The sequence below is a fragment of the Crassostrea angulata genome, chromosome 8 (genome assembly GCF_025612915.1).
Source record: "Crassostrea angulata isolate pt1a10 chromosome 8, ASM2561291v2, whole genome shotgun sequence".
Taxonomy (NCBI): domain Eukaryota; kingdom Metazoa; phylum Mollusca; class Bivalvia; order Ostreida; family Ostreidae; genus Magallana; species Magallana angulata.
This window is the reverse complement of record NC_069118.1, coordinates 23,965,317-23,988,675: the sequence shown is the minus strand read 5'-3', so window position 1 is coordinate 23,988,675 and position 23,359 is coordinate 23,965,317. Positions and strand designations below refer to the sequence as shown.

Sequence of the window (23,359 nt, the reverse complement as noted above, 5' to 3'; positions counted from 1 at the left end):
ATCTGAATAAACCTGAAAATTTTGGTAAATAAGTGTAAATTTTTTTTTTTAATTTTATTACATGTTTGTAACAAGCTCTAAGACCCTTACACAATTTAAAATGTAAAAAACTCTAAATTATGTCTTAGCATCTGGATATTAAAAGCAGAGTCGAGTTATCTAAAGCTCTTTGGTTCATTGACATAGTTAAATAAGCCATGCAAGTTTGAATAAGTAACGATCAATATTATTTACATAAACATGGGACCTGCACCTTAAAATCATCACTTCCTGAAACATCCGAAACCTATGGGTTAGATTTAGCACCCAAACCATAGAGTGTATCAATATAACCAAGTGTACGTTTGGCAAATATAGAACCAATAAATAAACTAGATAGTGCCATCAAAGGGTACATGCTCCAAAACTTTAACCTGCTCCCAAAACCGCTACATTCTCCAGAATCCGATACAAATGCCTCTGATTCAGTATGCAAGTCTGTCAGTTGTATATGTATCATAAAAAATCCATCAATGCAACGCAGAATTACTACCCATTGGTTACGTTGTTAATAGAATTAGTTTGCCAGATTGTTTTAATAATTTGGTTTTGGCCAAAAGAACATCTATGATGCCTTCCTTGACATTTATCCAACATATCTGTTGTATTTACAAATCTTGGTCTGATTCTTTGCATGAAGGCGAAATCACAGTGATAAATGTAAATCAAGCAATAAATAATAAACAATTCAAAAGATTCATAAATTCTCTAAATATTTTAATTTATAAAGAAATTAATTACTAAAATCTTGAAAAGCAAAGACAGCTTTTTTTTTTATATAAAATTGCAAAAATATTGAATGCGCAGCAAAAATAAAAATGAAGCAAATTTGCCTATCAACATCAAAACAAATCAAAGTCTTTTAATGATAATAATTTTATTTTAGAAACATAAAATTGCCCTTGAAAATTTTTGTAGGCTGTATGTCTATGAAAGGATACATGTATTTTTCGTTTTGATAGAAATTTAAAATTAAAAGATTGGTACAAAATTGAAAGTTAAAGTAACGAATGTTGTATGAAATTTCAGAATACATTTCTTATTCATAATACAAGGTAAGTATATCTAGTGACAATTCAACACATGCATTGATGATAATATTAGTTTGTCAAATAATGGTATTTGACAGAAGAAAAATGTAAAACATAGAATTTTCCTTTTTCTTTCTTGTTTCAAGTAGAAGCAAACACCTTACACGCGTCTAATAGTAGAAGCATATACATGTAATATATCATCTCATAGTAACTTCTCTTGCTTGCTTAATTACGTTTTCGGCCATGCTCCCCCAGAAAACATTACAAAAATATTGTGAAAGTTAGCAATTTGTTTTGGCCTCCCAATAATAATACTACAATTCAATTGATACTGATCTTGAATTTTAGAAATAGAGCGGTTGGTCAGCATGATCACTAGGTTGCGCTTTAAAAAATCATTTAATGTACACTTACAAACGTTCATTTATTTGGTATAACCATTCCTATCAGTTTACTGTTCTTTTTCCTTTGGTTCCAATCGAATTGTTATTCCCACAATAACGGATTTAGAGTGTATCAGCTTCATATAGACTGAACCTAGGATGTTGAAATTATATCGAACCCCTCGATGGTCTAGCCTGAACATTTTCCCCTTGAAATACCAGGCATCCTAGATCTGTGATCGTAGAAAAATCGTCGAAAAAGTAGGGAATTACGTTGAGTGAGTAGTAAAACAAAACGAAGCTATTTTTTCTTCTTAGTTAGCTCTATGTTTAATAACTTTAACGTTTTTGAAATCAGCGATAACTGGCCAATTTTTTTCGTGATCACCAGGGATACGATGTATTTGCAAAATGTGGGTAGGGTTACTGATCACTCCTATTGTTTCTTTCATAACAGTGCATATTTCATCATTCAGGGAGATTATTCTGACCTTTTTCCTTTTATCCTAAAAATTTGATTCTGTTCATCGGGAATATTGCTATTATTGGTTGTTTATTATGTATGCCGTTTCGGTAATAATTGATATCGTGCTCATATTGTATTTTAAAGATAGTAATTCCCTCAGATATTCGTGGAATTTCTCAGTTTCTGCAACTTAATCGATCTTCATTCCGGCATACATTTCTTTGGTGCGAAATTCAAATTTTTAACTTTTGTGACGTTTTTATTGTCAAATTCGGTCATTGCCTCGCCCGTAACGACAGTCGTTCTATATCAATGTCATGACCTTAAGATACTTATATTTACATATCTAGCGCTGTAGCTTGATCAAAAATGATTTACTAGTTCTGTATAATGAAATGAATCCAGACAGTCCAATATAACATATAATATTTTCTACATATTTAGACACTCTGCTTTGATGTAAACGAAGGGAACCGTATATCTATTCGGAATATTTTTTTTTTTTTTTAGAATTCCACGATCACACTCACACACAAAGAGATTGCCGTTATTGTCCGCACATAAACCCCAGGGATACTCCAGATCACAGTTATCAATGTAGCAGAGAAACATTCCATTCTGGTCCAAAATGTGGATACAATGGTTGCTTCCATCTCCTGTTAGAACGAGACTCCGACTATCTGTTGTGATACCTAATGGACGATATGGGCGTTGTTTGGTATTTGAGAGATGACCAGTGTATCTCCATCTGAGATTCCCATGTTGATTAAGAACCAGTAAAGTGCACGCCTCATTGTCAGTTACACATATGTCATGGTTTCTATTCTCCGTGATATATTTAACGTTACTATTCCCAGAGAAGAACGATTTACCTTCATCATCAAATTGTATTGATTGTTTCTCTTTTGATCCTGAGTAACGTACTACTTTGGATTGTGTTTCATCAATATTGAACATGGCAAGCAGGAAATCGCCAGATGAGGTGACACACATCTGATTAGGTGTCCACTCTTCTGGTAATTTGAACAACTCTTCTGTCTCTCCATTCTTTACCTTATTCACTGTCCTTATAAAAACGTCGCAGTACAGTAGATTCCCATCAATGTCTACAGCTATATCATTGGGGCAGAAACCTGATTTTGTCTTAATTGTTTGACGGATTAACCCTTTAGTGTTGAAGCGTTTAATATCATCTGTCGCTCCACTTGTCCATATATTTTCTTCATCTATAAAGGCTACATTGCATAATTCTTTGATATCGGTCTGTATTATTGTAACAATCTCAGGTTCAACCAAATGATTTTTGGCGGAAGTCATTGTTTCCTTTTGTGTTAAGTCAATTTCTAGTATAGCAGTAGATGATAGTGTGATCCGTCCAAAGAAAAAATGGATCATCTCTCTGTCTATTTGTTTTGGAATGAATTTTGGCAGTGACAACATAACCTTAGGTGGAAGCTTGCTGAGATCTCTGTTTTGAGACTTGTATTCAATGACCATTGATAATTCATTTGATTCTTCAACTACTTTCAAATTGTTCAAAATCTTCGGTATGAGAAACTGTATCTCTATGATTTCATCCAACTGCTTCTGTAAAAGGACCCCGTGTTTCACTTTTATATCGTCAATTTCGGCATGATTACGGCATCAATTTCTTTATGCCATTACTCTCCTTGTTTCGTTATTTCAGTTGTTAGTGTTTGGTATCCTTTATCCAAATTGGCAATCTGATTTTTTAAATCTTCAGCCATTGTTTCATATGTCGGAGAAATGAAATTGTTTATCTCCTCGGAGTCCTTCTTTATATATTTTTTCTTTTCTTTGAAAATTTCATCAAGTTCACAAATATCATGTCCTTTGTGTACCTTAGAACCTACACAAGAGGTGCAAATAAAAATGTTGCAATCATTGCACTGCAGATCGCAACTTTTATGTGGATGTGTTCCACATTTTGGGTAAATCAAGGTGGATCTTCGTTCTTGAAAGGGGACTATTTTATGTTTGTCATATCCATCTAAGATGTGCTCACCTATACAACGTTTGCAGAAGTTGGCATGACAGAAGTCACAATAACTATGCACTATTGGTGTTTCACAAAGGTCACATCGGTACACTTCCTGTGCACTGCTTTGAGGATCCATTGAGGAAAAATTTTCTAAAAAGGCAATCGTTTTCAAACATATTTTAACTTTATAGATAATATGTAGCTAGCAATCAAAGACAAATTTGAATATAAATAGTTGTTATCAAATTATGTTTTTAAGAGGACTTTCCTTCACAAAATGAAAGTAACAAATATTGATAACAATTTATACAGTTAATATTTTGTATAATGTATGAGTAAATTTATACTTAAAAATAAATGTACAATTTATTAGACAAACCTAATTTTCAGAAGAATGACATGTTCCACTTCTTACCTTCTAATGTAAATATACACTCTAAAATGACGCTTATCAGGACTTATCAGCGAATAGAGTGTATAGGCAAGAGTTATATTACTCTACGTCATTGATTTGCGAGATACTATAATGTTATAAATTACTGAATAATTGTTCTCTGTCAGTAAGAGGTCTTCCCACCTGATTATTATTTTTTTTTTATTATAAACCATTGATGATTCAATCAAATGGATGGAATATTTTCGAATCCCTGTATTACTTCAATAACAAATAATGTCTAAATACTTTTTTTTATTTGACCTTTGGCATTTATGTCAATTTAATTGGCAAACTTCAACTCTTAATTTTCAAATGATTCAATGTATCCACGATGTATAAATAGTTGTAGGTAGTTTAGATAAATTAGATCCGAAAGGTAGAAACTTTGCTAACCAAAATTTCACCTCGAAATTATGTTAGATAAAATTGTTGAAATATGCGACTTCAGACAAAAGGGTTCTCAGATAGTAAATGAAATAATTCATGCATTGGCCCATGTGGCCTCTTGAGCGAATACATACAATTAACATTTGAAGGTGGTATGAGAAGACTGTTATAAATGCATTGTTTTTGTTTATCAAGAGAGGGATCATTTGTTTGCAAAAAAATAATGTATTTTTTAAAATATAGTATAATAATTAAAAATGCAATGCAATTGTTTGAAAAAAATATGAACACTGACATCTGTTTTTAACCTATTTAAAGACCTATGAAACAACGTATTTGGACAAGTTACGGTTTTTGAAATTTTGAAAATGTGCGTCAGGTTTATGAACAATTCAATGCACTTAAAATGAAAGAACTTTGAGTAACATTGGTGTCTATTATAAAGCATTTTGTAAATAATGTACATAGTTGTTTTTTAAAATCGTATTTAATGTTTTGAACGAAAATTACACAAAAAAACGTAGTTTTTATAGTAATTTTAGCACATAATTTCAATTGTGATTCAGGAAATGGTCAGCATCTTTTCATCTCTTAGATGAATACACAAGTTTAGCAGCGATCAACTTCATGAGATCCATTTAAAACTATGTCAAAAATTGAGAGTTTGCTAATCTTAAAAGTATTTACAATCACACGATTGTAGTGACATACATTTATAGAGAGAGATAATTGTTTTACCTTTTTTCTTCATTTTTGGCTTAAAGAACTTATTATTAATATTTGACTCATGAAGGAGGACTATATGTATTATACATTAAATGGAATTTTCCATTGTAATATTGACTGCTCTTTTTAGATGCACGAGATTCATTTGTTTCTATGGTGTTGGGTCTGTCAACTTGTTAACCTTACCTCTACATAAATCAGTATACATGTTTATACTTTCTCTCCTAAGAGGTAATTTATTTGCCTCCATGTTTTCCCTATGCATTAAACTCTAATAACTATTTCATTGAGTATATGGTTAATTATATCATTCAAATGAAAGCATATATAACTAATAGTCACACTAGTTATTTTTCTTTACATCGTTAAATTACGATTCATTATGATTTACAAATTAATGCAACTGTTGTACCAAAAAATATGCACAGCCAACAATATACATGTATCATTTTTGAAACAATACCAGGAATTCTAAAGTTTAAACGTCTGAGATAGAAAGGAAATTATTAATTATAAACGTAATCTGGTTTTAAATATTTTGATTCTGATTATCGGATATATTATTCAGGTGGATAATGACAGTTCAAAGTAGATGCTGTAAATCTAAGCTAATATTTTAATTAATGTTATTTCATCAGTGGACATTGAATGGGTAGAATAAATAATAGAAAAAAATATGTTTTAGCCCGAATTTTTTATCCTTGTACTTAATTTGTATTAGTAACAGTGTCCAGGAGTTAAAGTTGGAGGGGGCACCAGTTGATCTGAAGGCATGGGGCTGGGGATCGCCTGGAGTTTCACAGTGGGTCTCTGGTGGGGGATTTGGGAGCGGAAGCTCCCGGATTTATGAGTTAATTACACTTTTTTGATATTTCGTCTATTGGTTAAACTAAAAATTTTAAAGTGATAAAATCAAATTTTCTTAAAGGTGTATAGATTTAAGACCTCAAATAAAATCATCAAAAGCATCTGCCTTACGGACATATAAGAAACATTTCCTTTTAATCATTTTCTCGGGAAAGCCTGTAAATTTATTAGCTAAAAAATCAAGTTTAATGGGACTATGTAAATAAAACTTTGAAATATAACAATGACAGCTTGTATTATAGAAACATTACAGAGTTGTTAAAACACTAGCTAGTACATGTATAACCACTCACTGATAAGTGGTTGATTTGTCGCATTTGAGCCAACAAAGAACGTGACTAAAACAGGATATGTATAGTTACACGTTGAAAACATTTCGCCATAAATTCAATTATACCGCTGAAAATCAGTCTAATGTAGAGAAATCTCATAAGTTTCCAAAAAGTTGATAATAAAGACAATCAAGTTGTGCATTTTAATTGACGGATTGAGTATGATTTAACTTTCTTTTCACAATTTAGGGCGCCCCCTGCTTAAATCCGTAATTAGTAAACAAATAAACAAAGCCAGCAAAGTGAAGATATGAAGCACTAGAAATGACCAACGTCACGATTAATATAAATCGTCAACTTTTCTGGACAATCAGTTCTAAGGACACAAAAAAATGCTTGAAATCAGAAAACCCCCCGGAGAAAGGCCCTATCGACAAAAGCATTTGCAAATTAATGAACAGTTTTGTTTTAAAACGTTAATCCGTTTGGCGTACTGCGTGCGGTCGTTCTTTTTTACTTAAACTAGACTTTGACCCGTGTGTGCACGGGTTGACATTGCATATCGGACATTTACGAAATAGGTACATCGACACACCGTATTGTTGACATTAACAAAACAAAGCTATAAGCCTACAATAATGCTATTAACTTCACTACACTTTCCTTAGTTTGAAAAATCTAACTGTGTCTCGGGAAAGGCCCTCACCACAGTTAGAATGCCTCCCATATACCCGCAATGTAGAAGAAAACTGCAAAATCGCTCCGGAACGATTTTGGAGAAAACTAATGAAGTTGCCTTAAAAAAAATTGTAAAATCATCATAATAAACCTTTTATGAGATTGTTAATACCTTTCATCTAAAACATTTAATCCATATAATGGAAGAATTCAAAACTTTTTGACCAACGTACACGTATTTTCTATGCTACAGAGACAATACACGGAGCGCATTATATCGTAAAAAACTGGGTCCGTAGGACATAATTCATTTTTACGATAAAACATTCTATCTTTACTCTCCTAAGAAATATACAATGTAATGTGAATTGTTCTGCATGTATTCAAATATTTTTTGTCATAACGATAACAAAAGTTAGTACATGTACTTAGTTGAAATGTATATTTGTTATTTGAAACTTTCTCTAATAAGAAATTATTAATACATTATATATGAACAGAATATATAGCTTTTCCCATGAAAATTTATCCGTTTTTGTATTATCATATCTGAGTTTATTCATGCAAATATGATATTGTGGAAACATAAACTAAAGATCCCGTTAGCGTGAATGCATTGCGCAAGCGCAAAATTGTAAAATCCAGAAAATCCAGATGATTTCCGGGATTTTTTTAGGAATTTTTGTTGATTATAAATTAGCGAAGCTTAACTGAGAAAAAATAAAAACAAATTGGTATTCTTCAAGTACCAATGATGTTTAAAATATATAAAACGAAAGACAGTATTCTTCCGATTTATCGGTATTAAAGACCAAAAATTCGAGTCTATTATTCTAATATAGTAGTATAGATTATTGAATATACCTCCAACATGTTACCTGACTGATAGTTATAGAAGGTTGAAGATAAATTTGTTTTTGTGCGCCATAAATTGGAACTATCTAATCTAATGAAACAGCAGCTCCCAGTTCGTCCATCCATTTTTTTTTTCAGACTGGGACCTACAGACCTGCAACTACCATTGAACGAAAGGAATATCTTTTATTTTAACATGTTGAAATTCCTTTTTCACTATGGATACTCTGTGCCAGGTTTTGTCATTTTACGGGTTCTTCCAGAGAAGAAGTCAACAATATGAAAAGTTGATTACGAACGGACAGACAAACAGACGTAAATTGCATTTATACAGTAACATTTCTTTTGCGATTAGTTAAAAATTGAACAATATTTTGGCTAGAGTATTACAATGTATATTTATTTTAGCCGGCTGCAGTGATGAAACTTTTAGTTGATCAGCAAATCCAACCTTCATTACTGGTTATTTAAGATATCGTATTTGCATGGGATATTACAATCTTGGTGATAATTGTTAACAATCATTGAACCATTTGAATATCACCATCCATGCATGTACGGAGCCTACTTTATGCATTAAATACTGAAAGATTTGCATTTGGTGACAGGATTTTTTGCTTTTTTTTGTGTTTTTTTTTCTGTTTTGTTTTTTTACAAAAAGCTGCTTAATAAATACTTTTTAGTGTTTAATTCCTATATTACCCTGAAACCCATTCTTCTTTTTCATCTTTCGCAAGTGACCCGTATTTTAGAACGCAGTTCGCAAGTCCTTGGCCTAAATTTGTTTTAAATAATTTGGGGCCTAAAATTGTTATAGCTATCTTCTTATGGTAAACAACTGCCACTGTAAATATATATGATGAAGTGGTCATATCTAGTATGTTATATTTGAGGTATTGCTACAATGAGTTATCTTTAAAAAGAATTAGGATTTTCTACTTTTGAACTCAAAGCTTATTTACAAATTGCTTATTTTTTTCAATAAATTAAACTTATAATAAATTTTTCTATCTATTTTTTTTTCGCGAGGACCTGAATCGAGATGCTTTTACATTTCTTAGTAAATTATGCTTCAATTTTGCACTCATGCTGTTTGATGCAAAATCGTACAATGCTTTACGGGCCAGGGCCATTTGAGACAATAGGTCATCAGATCTGCACTTGGTTTCATAATTTCTTCTGTTTGAAACTTAATTCAAATTGCTTCTAAAAACGTTATACAATGAAATAGTTGTATCTACATTTATTTAACGGTTATCTTACTATATTTTTGCATCGACCCGACATTGTCTATTTGACATACTCTAAATTCCTAATTAAACGCGAGGAATTAATTTCCACGTAAAATCACGAGAAGCAACCCTTGCGAATTTTAAATTCTCGCTTTTATATTTCAGACAGTTTTGAAATATAGAATTTTATAACAAAATTTGCGATTTTATATTCTCGTGATTTGATGCATTAAATAAGGAATTTACAATATTTGATTTTCTTTACAAACCCAGTTGCATACTCACAGACAAACAAATTGTCTATATTGTCAACACATAAACCCCAAGGCAAGATCAGATCACAGTTATAAATGTGACGAAGAAACTGTCCATTCTTATCCAGAATGTGGATAAAATTGCTATAACTATCTGCTGTTAGGATGCGACTCTGACTGTCTGTTGTGATACCATGTGGTTCAAATGAATCGCCCATGATAGAAGTTGTACAACCTGTATATCGAAATCTCAGTTTCCCGTATTGATCTACAACAACTATTGCAGCAGCTTCGCAGTCAGCCACACATATATCATTGTTTTTATTCTCAGTGATATATTTAATGTTATCATTTCCTGAGAACAGAGGTTCCCCTTCATTGTCAAACTGATATGTTTGTTTCTCTGTAGATCCCGAGTAACGTACAACTTTTGATTGAGAGTCATCATCACTGAACATGGTAACCAGGAGATCACCAGTAGAGGTGATACACAACTGACCAGGCGTCCATTTCTTTAATTTGATCAGCACTTTGCTCTGTTCGTTCTTCACTTTATTCACTGTTCTTGCTTCACTGGCAGAGAAGATTAAATCTCCATAACTGTCTACAACTATATCATCAGGCCATTCCATGAATTTCATCCTTATTGTTCGAATAATATGGCCTCTATCATTCAAGCATTTGATTTCATCTGTCTCTCCTGTTGTCCATATTTTCTCATCAGTAACATAGGCAACATTTCTCAAGTTATAAAGGGAAGTCTGTATTTCGAGAACAAGCTCGGGTTCATCAAGGAGCTTCCTTACCGACGTGTTTGATTGTTTGTTTGGAGTCAAGACATATTGTTTCAACGCCGTAGGTATGGATCTAATCTGTCCAAATAAACTATACAGCTTCTGTTGGTCTACAGGTTCTGGAATGAATGTTGGCAGTGACACCATAACCTTAAGTGGAAGCTTGCTGAACTCACTGTTTTTAGATTTGTATCCAATGGTCATGGATACTTCATTTGACTCCTCGATTTCTTTTAAAGTTTGAGCTGTCTGATCAATGAGGGATTGTATCTGTTTGATTTCATCCAAATGCTTTTGTAAAATGTCTTTGTGTTTTATTTTTATTTCGTAGATTTCGGTTTTCATATTTGTTATAATGACGTCAATTTCTTTGTGCCATTCCTCTCCATGTTTGAAAATTGCTGCTGTTAGTTTTCCGTATCCTTTATCCAAATTGGCAATCTGTTTTTCTAAATCATGAATCATTTCTTCATATGTCGGAGAAAGTAAGTTTTTTAACTCATTCCCCTCCTTTAGAATAGTTTCTTTCTTTTCTTTGTAGATATCAGCAAGTACCCGAATATCATGTCCTTTGTGTTGTTTAGATCCCAAACAGAAAGTGCAAATATAAATGTTGCAATCCTTACAATGCAAATCGCAACTTTTTTGTGGATGTGTTGGACATTTCGGATAAATCAAGGTTGATCTTCGTTCTTCAAACGGGACTATAGCATGGTTTTGATATCCATCTGAGATGTGTTCTCCTATGCATAGCTTGCACAGGTAGACATGACAAAAATCGCAGTAACTGTGTATAATAGCAGCCTCACAAATATCACACCGATGTATATCCTGGGCAGTGCTTCGATGATCCATTGTGAAATAAAATTTCTATAAAACAACAGCCCATGCATGTTATACAGTAATATGACATATAATTAAAAAAAATACTTCAACCTTAGATAATATCATGAACAACAAGAGGCCCGTAGACCATATCGTTCACCTTGGCAAGAATAACCAGAATAAAACCACCTTTATGGAGTCTAATTCAAAATTTATGGACAATGTAGAAGAATATATCCTCTATTAAAAAAGTCCTCATTTTTTCCCAGATCTTAAACACTGAGTCCCTTCTGTAACTACATGTAAAATTATACCCCCTCCCCTACAGGGGATACCTTCTACACAATTTACAGCATTCCTGGTCCTTGGTTTTCAAGAAAACGGGTTTAAAAGATACTTTTCTATATATTATATCTATGTAAAATTTCTACGTCCACTGTGACCAAACCCTACCCCCTGGGATCATGATTTGAACAAACTTGAATCTACACTTCCTTCGGATGTTTCCACATAAGTTTCAGCTTTTCTAGCTCAATAATGACGAAGACGATTGGAGAAACTGGAATCTATTTTACCAGGGGATGCTTTCACGCATGTTATAGCTTTTCTAGCCAAATGGTTTTTGAAAAGTTTTTAGATTTTTTATTCATATTTAATACCTAATATATTATATCTAATTGTATGTAATAATTCGAGACCCCCTCTCCCCCCCCCCGACTGTGACCCTTACCCCAGGAATCATGAATCAGTACCTGGGGATATTTTCACATATAAATGACAACACTCTGGCCTATTGGTTTAAAACACAAAGATTTTTAAAGATTGTTTCATATATATCCTATGTAAAAAAATCAATCCCCGGCTGTGGCCCTACTCTACCCCTAGATATCATGTTTTGAACAAACTTGAATCTTAAGAATCTGGGAAAACTTCTACACATGATTCAGCTTTTCTAGCCAAATGGTTTTGAGCAGAAGACTTTTAAAGATCTTAAGATCTTTCTTTATTTACTAACAATGTTAAATCTTCATTACCTTGTAATACTTTCACACAAGTTTCAACATTCCTGGTCTATTTGGGTTTAAAAAAGATTTTTAAAGATTTTTCATTATCTATTCCTATGAAGAAAAAAAATCCCCGACTGTGGCCTAACCCTACCCCCCCCCCCCCCCCCGCCCCGGATCATGATTTGAACAAACTTGAATCTACACTACCTGGGGATGTTTCCAATAAAGTTTCATCTTTTCTAGCTTAATGATTTTTGAGAATAAGATTTTTGTAAGATACCAACAAATTTTTTATCATTCCTGAGGGTGTGGCCCCTTCTTTTTACAAACTTGAATCTCCCTTACCTAATAATGTTTTAATTGTACAAAGTTTGATTGAAATGCCCCAGTCGTTTCCAGACAAAATGACGGACAGACAGACAGACGAACACCGGACAAAAAGTAATCAACTCAGGTGAGCTAATAAATATAAACAACTGTTATCAAAAACACCCCCTTGTTATTGGGTTGTATTACACAAACAATGAAAGTAATAAATGACTGGTAACCGATTTAATATATAATTTATCGTCATGAATTGAAACTTGTATACATTACAATAAATACGAATAAATATACAATGTACAAACCTCTCATAAAAGAAGAATTAAATGTGCAACTATTTGTTAACCTTTTAGGACTTCACTCTAAAATGGCGGACCTCGTCAGATAAAAAGGCAGATGTAAGAGTTATTTACCTTTATATTGTGGATCAATAAGAGTTACAAACTTATGCAATGGTCTCGCAAAAAATAAGCGAAAAGAAAAGGCTTACAATGTGTTTATAAAAACATTTATACATTCTTGACTACACGTTACTACTTAAACATTAAAAATCGTTTAGTACGAACACGGGTATAGAGAAATTTCGGATAAAATTCGGTAAAATTCTTTTTAGGGGATGTGCAGCCAAATTGTACATTTGAGAATAAAAATTTATACGTTTTTTTAACTGGCTTGTTTATGTCCAAAACCGACAAACACTGTTGTCAAAAGATGAAAAAGCAATAAATATGAGGTATTATGTGTTATTTTGTATGCAAGTGCAGAACATTGACTTTTTTAATCATTATGAACTGCGCATGCAACTAAAGACTTACACTGAAGAGCTAAAATCTGAAGAAGAAAAAATATCAAAGGAGCTCATTTGTAACCATTCTACAGCCTTTTGTTCAGGAAAAGGTATAAACTTGCTTATTCAAGTTGTAAATTTGCCTCAAAGGAGGGTACCATATTCTTAAATTGGGTCTCAAAAACCATCAACTCGCACGAGATATTTTTGCCTTGTGTCTATGGGAGTACACTGAAGTTATATTTTCACTGAAAATTTTACATATAGTCTATATTTAAGATATGTTTTGGGCGCCTATACCCTACTTCTAAAAAGAATTTAATCTATTTTATACTTATAGAACTAAAATAAGCACCATTTGAACTGTGATAGATACGTCAATCACATTCAACACAGATTGTTTTGAATTGATATTTATATTTTTTCTATAAAAATATAACGTTGTATGGAGGACACAAATGAATGCTTTTATTTTTTAGACTTTGAAGCCTTCAGAATAAGTCTGCAGTGCGCAGTTCTACACCTGTTCTAAGTGATTATAACGCGGGAATGTTAATCCTTCCCACAGCAATGTTTAGAAAGTCACTTGTCTGCACTTCTTAGATATGACGTCGTAATCAACTTTGACCTCATGATCTGCATTCCATTCTATAGTTCTCAGGAAATGTAGCGTAACGTTTAAAGTGAATTATATTGAAACAGTAATAAACCGATTGTTTCCTTTACATAGATGCTGCCGTTATTGCTGGATTATAAAATTCATTCATGTATATAATAACCAGTATCAAATACTTGACAGATTCATAGCTTTGCTTGAAGTAAAATACTATTTATTAAGGTACCCACTCCTCAATGTTCTTGTAACAAGAATTTCTTGAGAAGTATATTATTAAAATCTCTAGACGTCTAAAAACATACTTTAAAAAAATACAAAGATATTAAGGGGTCAGTGTTCGTCCCTCTGAGTTATGACCAATTTAATGCGACCTTTTTGCACCTAAAATGCAATTTCAGCCGTATTATGATTTGTTGTCAGTATTTTTGATTCAGTAAATTTATTTCTTCAAATATTGATTTTGATTATGCACAATGGTCACACTGAAAAGAGGAATTAGGAAAAAATTCGTACGAAGCTGCATGGATTTTTTGTGACCTTTTTGCACTTAAAGTTTCAATTTGATTTGAAATAAAAGCATTTTGAATATTAAGGATTTTATAACATTAAGCCAGTTTGCCTAGATATGTATTCAGTATCATTTTAAACATAATAAAACATGTCAGAGATGTCAAATTTTCGCAAATTTATATGGCTTCACAGGTAAAATTCCCGCTTAAATATTTCGCTTAAAAATTCAGACATTTACTATATATTTGCATGATTTTATGCCTAATATTTATCACTCTCTCAAGATTTAATTTTGTACATGTCACACAGAACCTATGAAATATGTTACAAACCTATCAAGTGTTGAAAATGTGAATAATGAATTAAGTATAATACTAGTAAATAGAAAAGTATATTGAAAATTCATAAAATTGCGTTAAAATATATGACATAACAAAGGATTTTTCTTTGAAATATTTATGATGTCAGTTATCACCTGCTCCGATACGATTTTATTAGATAATTAGTAATGTTAAACTTGGCACGTCACATGACAATTAAGTACATATGACGTCACAAAATGCATCAAATATAATGTTTTACATTGTTGTCAATATATGTTATAAAGTTTTTTAGAAATACTCCCAGTCAATTTCGTTGATTCAGACAATATCGTTATAGCCGTGGAACTTCTTAACATCTTAACATTGCTATGAAAAGCATTGTTCTGTTCTTTTATGCCTAATTTGCATACAAAACAACATGTAGAACCCTATACATGTATCACTTTTTTTATCATTACACAGCAGTTTTTGGCTAGTTTTGGGTAGAATCAAACCAGTTCAAGAAATGTTCTCATCTCTTGAATTTACAATCCGATTTGGTATTCAAACATGTATATTCATTTTAAGCTGTAATTAGCAAGGAAAACATGCATATAGCGATTTCGTTATACGGATCAAACAAATTACGGATATAACAAAGTAAATTCATTGGTCCCGGGGACTTCGCGGAATGCTATAACCGAGTTTTACCAAACTGTGTATTCATACAATTACATAAGATATTAAGTTCAAATAAATTAGTTGAGCCACACCTTCATCGACATATAAACTATCTAATCACATACTGGTATAACCCTTTATTATCAATCATAAAAGGTTCAGAGGCTTTGTAATTAGACAAGATTATTTCAATGTGAATTATAAATAAGCATTGCAAATAATTTGCCAACATTTTCAGCGCTCCTTTCTCTATCTGTTATCCTTGAATTAACCAACATCAATGGGATTTCTTTTTCAAAATAATTAAGCACCAATTCTAGCATTCCGATGATGAAGTATATATGAGATACATTATGATGAAAATACAGAAGAACAACTATGGTGTATTTCTATTTAGTTTGATAAACTTGCGAAAAAAAGCCCCTAATTGAAGTTAGACGACACCGTTGAATATTTAACGATGTTAAATAATAATCATTCCTAATGTTCTGTTTTTAGTAATATAATATTTAATTCTCAACTTTCTTTTCTTTTAAATACAGTAGGAACGACAAAAAGCAATTTCAATTTGAGGTGATAAACTTTTATTCTTAATATATCGTCACAGGAACAATGTTTACAGAATACAAGAATCAAAAATTAATCTTACTGCATAGCCTTTATTTTTTTTTTTTAATTAGGATCGGACATATAATATTTGCGTCACACGAGTGAATAGTCAAACAAAACAACTTTACAACTTCGTTTCACATTGTTTACAGAATATTTGCAAACGAAGTCTTATAAAAAGCTAACGAATTAAGACAAATGTTCTGTTGGGCAACGCTTTTTGTGGGCTTTTTTTCGTCAAATTAAATAAAAAATGTAAAATGTATTTTAGTATTTTTTTAGCATACTGGTACTGTACCAGTTATCTGCTAAGACCAGTTATCGGCTAAACTGAGAGTTCGGGTTTATAGCACGGGACAATCCAAGATTTTTTAATTCAGTCGTCTTTTTCGAATAAAGAATAGTAAGTTTGCTTGAACACTTTCTTGAATATGTTTTATACATGAGCTTTAACGATCATTGTTTACCGCTGATTTTACATCTTTGCATGTTCAGCAGTGGGGGAAGTGACGTAATAAGTTAAAAATAGAATATTACCCCTTTGTTATACGGAATTATATCCCTTCTTTGATTTGACATATAATATCAATACATAAATCATGTATAAACAAAAGTAATTATACCCGCACTTTCTAAAGAAAGTTCGGGTATATTGTTGTTACCCTGTTCCGTCCGTCCGTCCGTCCGTCCGTCCGTCCGTCCGTCTGTCACGTTTTACTTTCTCAAACTGCTCTTACATCTTATAAACCAGCAAACTGAACTCTTGGAGTTTGATTTGGGGTATCATGTTGTTTTGTAAAAAGGTTTCAAAAATTCTCTGTTAGTCCTGGGGGTCAAATAATTGGTAAAAAATGACGTTTTTTCACAAAAAACCTTCTTCCTCGAACTCCTCCTACATTTTCAAAAGTAGACAAATCATCTTTTGGAATATGTTTTAGGGTATCCTATAGATGCGCAATAAGGTTTCGGAATTTTCAATTTTGTCCTGGGGGTCATTTAATGGCTAAAAAATGACGTTTTTTTACAAAAAAAAACTGGTTTAAAAAACGTCATTTTTTTTTAAGCAGTAGCCAAATGATCTTCTAGAATATGATTGGGGGTGTCATATTGAGGTATGATCAGGTTCCAGAATTTTTTTTTTAATTAAGGGGATCAGTGGGCAACAAACAAGAGGCCCATGGGCCACATCGCTCACCTGAGGAACAATAGGTATGATAAAGTCAGCTACATGGAGTCATAAAACAAACAATCTGGACAATGTACAATAATACATGTAGATCCTGTATAAATAAAATCCATTTTTCCCCCTTGGAACTCGGATAGCCCTGATTGCTGCCAATATTTACAAGAGCAGACTTTAATCACCGCTCCTGCACATATATAGGGACTCAAAGTTACGCAGGCAGGGATGACCGCACACCTACGCAACTCAACAGGTACCAACGTTTTCGCAAGCAGGGATGACCGCACACTTGCACCAACATCTCAACCTAACGCAAGCAGAGAGTGCCGCACACTTGCGCTAGAAAGGCCTGAACACCAGCATGGATGACCATACATTAGTGCTCCGCCGCTACCACAACCAATACAAGCAGATATGACTGCACACTTGTATTAATGCGATACAGGGCAGGAATGACCGCACACTTTGTATCGAAGGTTAGAAAACACGTAGATTAGATAGAGCAAGGATGTTCACACACTCATTCTATCCATACCTGTTCAAGTTTAACCCCAAACAGTCACTAATCGAAATGCCATAGACACTGTCCCTATATATGTGCCAACCTAAAATAATTCATAGTATCTAAAAATTGAAAATCAAAAATAAACAAAATAATCTGGCCTTACCCAAAACTTCTTATGCAGAACAACTTATATACATTGAATATTTATTATTGTATAAAAATAATCATCACAATAATTGGTTAACAGTGGATGCATTAATTAAAATAATCAAGAACCAATAAATCAAGGGCAATAACTCAATACAGTAATACAAAAAGATTCTAATGAAAAAATAGCTGCCTGCTTCAATTCTATAGTCATATCACATGTTGAGTATTGCAGTTCTCAAAAAGATCCTTTACAATTGTTTATATATGGGATATTTAGCTACATCAAACTCTGAACCTTCTTGTGAGGCCGAAGAATTGTCCTGGAGCCAAAGTTTTAACAATGATAAAGAATCATCTTGCTGATTAGTTTCTGAGAAGAAGATTTTTAAAGATTTACTTTATATATTCCTATGTAAAACTTTAACACCCCCCCCCCCCCATGTGGCCTCACACTACCCCCAGGGATCATGATTTTCACAACTTTGAATCTACACTACCTGAGGATACTTCCACACAAGTTTCAACTTTCCTGGCTGATTAGTTTCTGAGAAGAAGATTTTTAAAGATTTACTCTATATATTCCTATGTAAAACTTCGACCCCCCATTGTGCCCCACCCTACCCCCAGGGATCATGATTTTCACAACTTTGAATCTACACTACCTGAGGATGCTTCAACAACAGTTTCACCTTTCCTGGCTGATTGGTTTCTGAGAAGAAGATTTTCAAAGTTTTACTCTATATATTTCTATGTAAAATTTTAACACCCCCCCCCCCCCAATGTGGCCTCACCCTACCCCCAGGGATCATGATTTTCACAACTTTGAATCTACACTACCTGAGGATGCTTCCACGCAAGTTTCAGCTTTCCTGGCTGTTTAGATTCTGAGCAGATGATTTTTAAAGATTTACTCTATATATTCCTATGTAAAACTTCGACCCCCCCATTGTGGCCCCACCCTACCCCGGGGGTCATGAATTTCACAACTTTGAATCTACACTACCTGAGGATGCTTCCACACAAGTTTCAGCTTTCCTGGCTGTTTAGTTTCTGAGAAGAAGATTTTTAAAGATTTACTCTATATATTCCTATGTAAAACTTCGACCCCCCATTGTGGCCCCACCCTACCCCTGGGGGTCATGAATTTCACAACTTTGAATCTACACTACCTGAGGATGCTTCCACACAAGTTTCAGCTTTCCTGGCTGTTTAGTTTCTGAGAAGAAGATTTTTAAAGATTTACTCTATATATACCTATGTAAAACTTCGACCCCCCATTGTGGCCCCACCCTACCCCCGGGGGTCATGAATTTCACAACTTTGAATCTACACTACCTGAGGATGCTTCCACACAAGTTTCAGCTTTCCTGGCTTTCTGGTTCTTGAGAAGAAGATTTTTGAAAATTTCTCGAAAATTTTCATTAATTTCTAATTATCTCCCCTTGAAAACGGGTATGGCCCTTAATTTTCACAACTTTGAATCCCCTTTGCCTAAGGATGATTTGTGCCAAGTTTGGTTGAAATTGGCCAAGTAGTTCTTGAGAAGATGTTGAAAATGTGAAAAGTTTACGGACGGACGGACGGACAGACGGACAGACGGACAGACGGACAGACGGACAGACAGACGACAGACAAAATGTGATCAGAATAGCTCACTTGAGCTTTCAGCTCAGGTGAGCTAAAAATGACGTTTTTTTGGCAAAAAAAATATGGTTCCCAGAACTCCTCTTACAACTTTTGGAGTAGCTACGTCATCTCTTGGGATATAATTCGGGCTGTCCTATAGATGTGCAATAAGGTTTTAAAAATTTAAATTTCATCCTGGGAGTCAAATAGTAGCAGAAAATTGACGTTTATCACTAAAAAAACAAACATTGATCCAAGAGCTCCTCTTATGATTTAATGGATAGACAATCATATCTTGGGATATGATAGGGACTGCTCTATAGATGTGCAGTAAGGTTTTCAAAATTTAAATTTCATCCAGGGAGTCAAAATGTAGCAGAAAATTGACGTTTATCACTTAAAAAAAAACATAGATCCTAGAACTCCTTTTATGATTTAATGGATAGACACATCATATCTTGGGATATGAAAGGAACTGTTCCATAGATGTGCATTACGGTTTTGAAAAATTAAATTTAACCCTGAGGCCCATTACCTACCGGTACATACCTTTTGATGCCCTTTAAGGATCAAGAATATATATGGTTAAGGGGTGGGGATCTAAACCGTTTTCGAGATATTCGTGCACTTCCTGTTCAAGGGGGGTCATGACCACCCCCGGGGCCCATGACTTACATACCGTTTGATGCCCCTTGACACAAGGAACAAGAATATATATGGTTTAAGGGTGGGGATCTCAACTGTTTTGAAGATATTAAGGGGCTTGCTGTTTGAGGGCGTCAGGACCACCCACAGGGCCCATGACCTACATAACATTTGATGCCCCTTGACATCAGAAACATGAATATATATGGTTTAGGGGTCATGATTATAACAGTTTCTGAGATATATGGTAATTTCAAATTCCTGGGGGGTGGGGATGACCCCAGGGGTCAGATCTAATAAACCCTATATATTGCCAGTAACAGCCAATATATGATTATGAAAACCCTATATTATTATCTTTGTCCGTTTTCAAGTTACCATTTACAATAGAGTCTATGATTCTTCCTACAAGGTTCAATGTTAGACCCCACACCCTTTTGACACCCCCTCCCCCCCCCCCCCCCCCTCCCCCGAAAAGTGGTTGTCTAACCCAAAATGAGAAAAATCAAACCAGGGTGCACAACTAGATTTGCAGGCCTATCATATCCTAGAGTTTTGTACAATTATGTTCAGCCATCTCTGAGAAACAAGTTCAGAGCGGGAAAGAAGAAAAAGAAGATGAAGAATATATACATGTATTAAGAACCGTACAAAAACAATAAGTCTCCAAACTTCATTCAGGAGACTTAATAATTAATAAAGATTAAATAGAGATAGGATCATCAAACATCAATAATTTAAAGATAATTGACCATTTCTGATTCTAAGGGGGTCAGGATGACCCCTTAGGGTCATGACTTACATGCCATAATGATCTGATGCGCCTGCATGACCTAAGGAGGAATAATATCTTTGGATTAAGGTGGGGATCTCAATGGTTTTTATGATATTTGATAATTTCAGGAAGAGCACTTGGGATCATGACCTACATACCATCTTAAATGCCTTGAACAAAGAAACAATAATATAATATGTACATGATATATGATTCAATTTAAGAACCCAGATATAGATCAATCATCTGTTTTGTAATACTTCCTATGTATATATACATGTACATGTATTAGTTTGTGTTTTGTTCTATACTATTCATGTTCATCACTGTAGTATGGCTTAGTCTTATTTTAAATTACATTAAAAAATTGTCAAATATATGACTTGGAACCCCCACTCCCAAACAAACTCAAATATAAACTGTTCTCTCTCTCCCCCCCTTCCTTGTCGAATAATCTATTAAAATCAAAATATAATTTGGGTGTCTAAAAACTTTTATAAACTGGTAAAAAATGTTATTCTTAAAAAACATTACATTACACCTTGCATAATTGACAAATGATCTATTGAGATACGATCAGAGGTCATATTTCTACCTTGGGATCAATAAGTAGTATTCATTGACAAGTTAAAATTAATTAATAACAATAAATGATTCAAATTATAAATGTTTATACTCCACATTCATCCCCCCCCCCCCCCCAATCTAACCTGCTTATAAAGATTCAGTCTTCTTAATACATTCTTACATGTGTACAGTAGCAAATTTTAAATCATTTCTTGATTGCTTTTTCTCTCGTGATTCACATTAACATTTTGGAAATTGCTTAATTCAATTTTTAAGATTTATAAACAAAATGTTATATGCATCACTGCCATGTGTATTCACCTATTTGGGGCAATTGTAAAGTCTCCTAAACAAAGCAGTGACATCATTAGGCTAGGAATTACCCACATGGATCAAACACTACTGTATAACATATGAATAAGATAAAATACATTATTATTTCTAGTTCTAAAATGTCAGGGTGTCTCCAAGGGGGCATAATCTTACAATACAATTTTACGCGCAATGACACAAAGAGCAAAAATAAATTAAACGGTTTAGGGATGAGGATCTCAGATCTCAGAAGTTAACAAAATATACAGTGTATCATATTATCATTTCCTATTTCATAAATGCGGGGGGGATGGGGGGGGGGGGGGTTTAAAGACAACACCTGGGGGTCATTAATGTACTTTACACCAGTTGATGCATCATAATGACTTTAGAAGATATTTTGTATTTTCCTGTTTTGTGGGGTCAGAACAGCTAGTCCCATAAGGTCATGACCTACATTGTATTTGATGCATTATAATACATTAAGAAAGAAATACTCCTTCCTTCCTATTATTACTCATATAAAAAATATAAGTGTCTACACTTACTTACATATGTAATACACAAATTTGATAAGAAATTGTTTATACAGGTCAATATGGGGTCAACTCAACAGTGCATGCAGTCTGACAAATGAAAAAAATAACTTTTGCAACTAAAATGACAGAAACTTTACAAATGCGATAGGATAGGTAACGATGATAAGCTTATATAAATATTAAAAGATGATGATACAGTATGCTGTCAAAGGGAGATTACATTTAGAAAGTGAAAGTAGAACTTATATACATGTGTATGTATGCTGGCAGGAATCCCATGCTGGCATCTTATTATATTGTGCTACTGCTACTACATGTATTATGCTTACCTAAATTGGTCAACATCATAATGATAATCCAATTAAAACACAATAATGAATTCCTTTAGCTGATCTTAACTACCGTAATCCTTTTCTGCATACGGAAAACACAGACATGTATGTATGGGTGTTGCTAAAACGCGGAACGGAAAACGGAACGGAATGGAAAATATCATCCCGTTTATCGCTTAAAAAGGGTATAGACTGGCCAGAAACGATTTACTTTGTATCTTTTATTTATATCTAATGAATGATTATCAACATGTTGCTATCTTATTAATATTCATATGAATGTCTATCAATTATAGCATTGTATTCATTCGGCTTTAGTTGAGTACGAAACGGAAAAATCAAATGTATACGAATTGTGAAACATTAACATGATTAAACGAGCAAATTAGCTATAACTTTTTACTTATTTCTCTTATATGGTATTGCTGGCATATTAGCGTAACGTACGCAGTTAGTGAAAGCGTTTTATGCGTGTTTTGAGTATTTTTATATTATTTTCAAATATGATGTACATGTATATACTTACATCAAAATTGAATTTTCGGTGTTCTAGACGATCTTTTATTATACAGACGATACAGTATCATTGAGATGGAAGAAAAAAACTGTAGGACTGACGACATTAAAAAAATTAAAATA

At 33.4% G+C, this 23,359-nt stretch overlaps 1 protein-coding gene and 1 pseudogene across 1 annotated transcript; both read right to left on the bottom strand.

Annotated features, from left to right (window-relative positions):
• Window positions 1–941: 941 nt before the first annotated feature.
• LOC128160256 (uncharacterized) lies at window positions 942–4,155 on the bottom strand (annotated as a pseudogene).
• Window positions 4,156–9,606: 5,451 nt separating this feature from the next.
• On the bottom strand, window positions 9,607–11,286 carry LOC128161464 (uncharacterized). Its single transcript, XM_052824740.1, has one exon. It carries the CDS (start codon window positions 11,278–11,280, stop codon window positions 9,607–9,609), a length of 1,674 nt encoding a protein of 557 aa, XP_052680700.1. The 5' UTR covers window positions 11,281–11,286.
• Window positions 11,287–23,359: the final 12,073 nt, after the last annotated feature.

What these genes read in the sequence shown, in the direction of transcription:
- LOC128161464 (XM_052824740.1), bottom strand. Translation starts at nt 11,280, where the DNA reads ATGGATCATCGAAGCACTGCCCAGGATATACATCGGTGTGATATTTGT.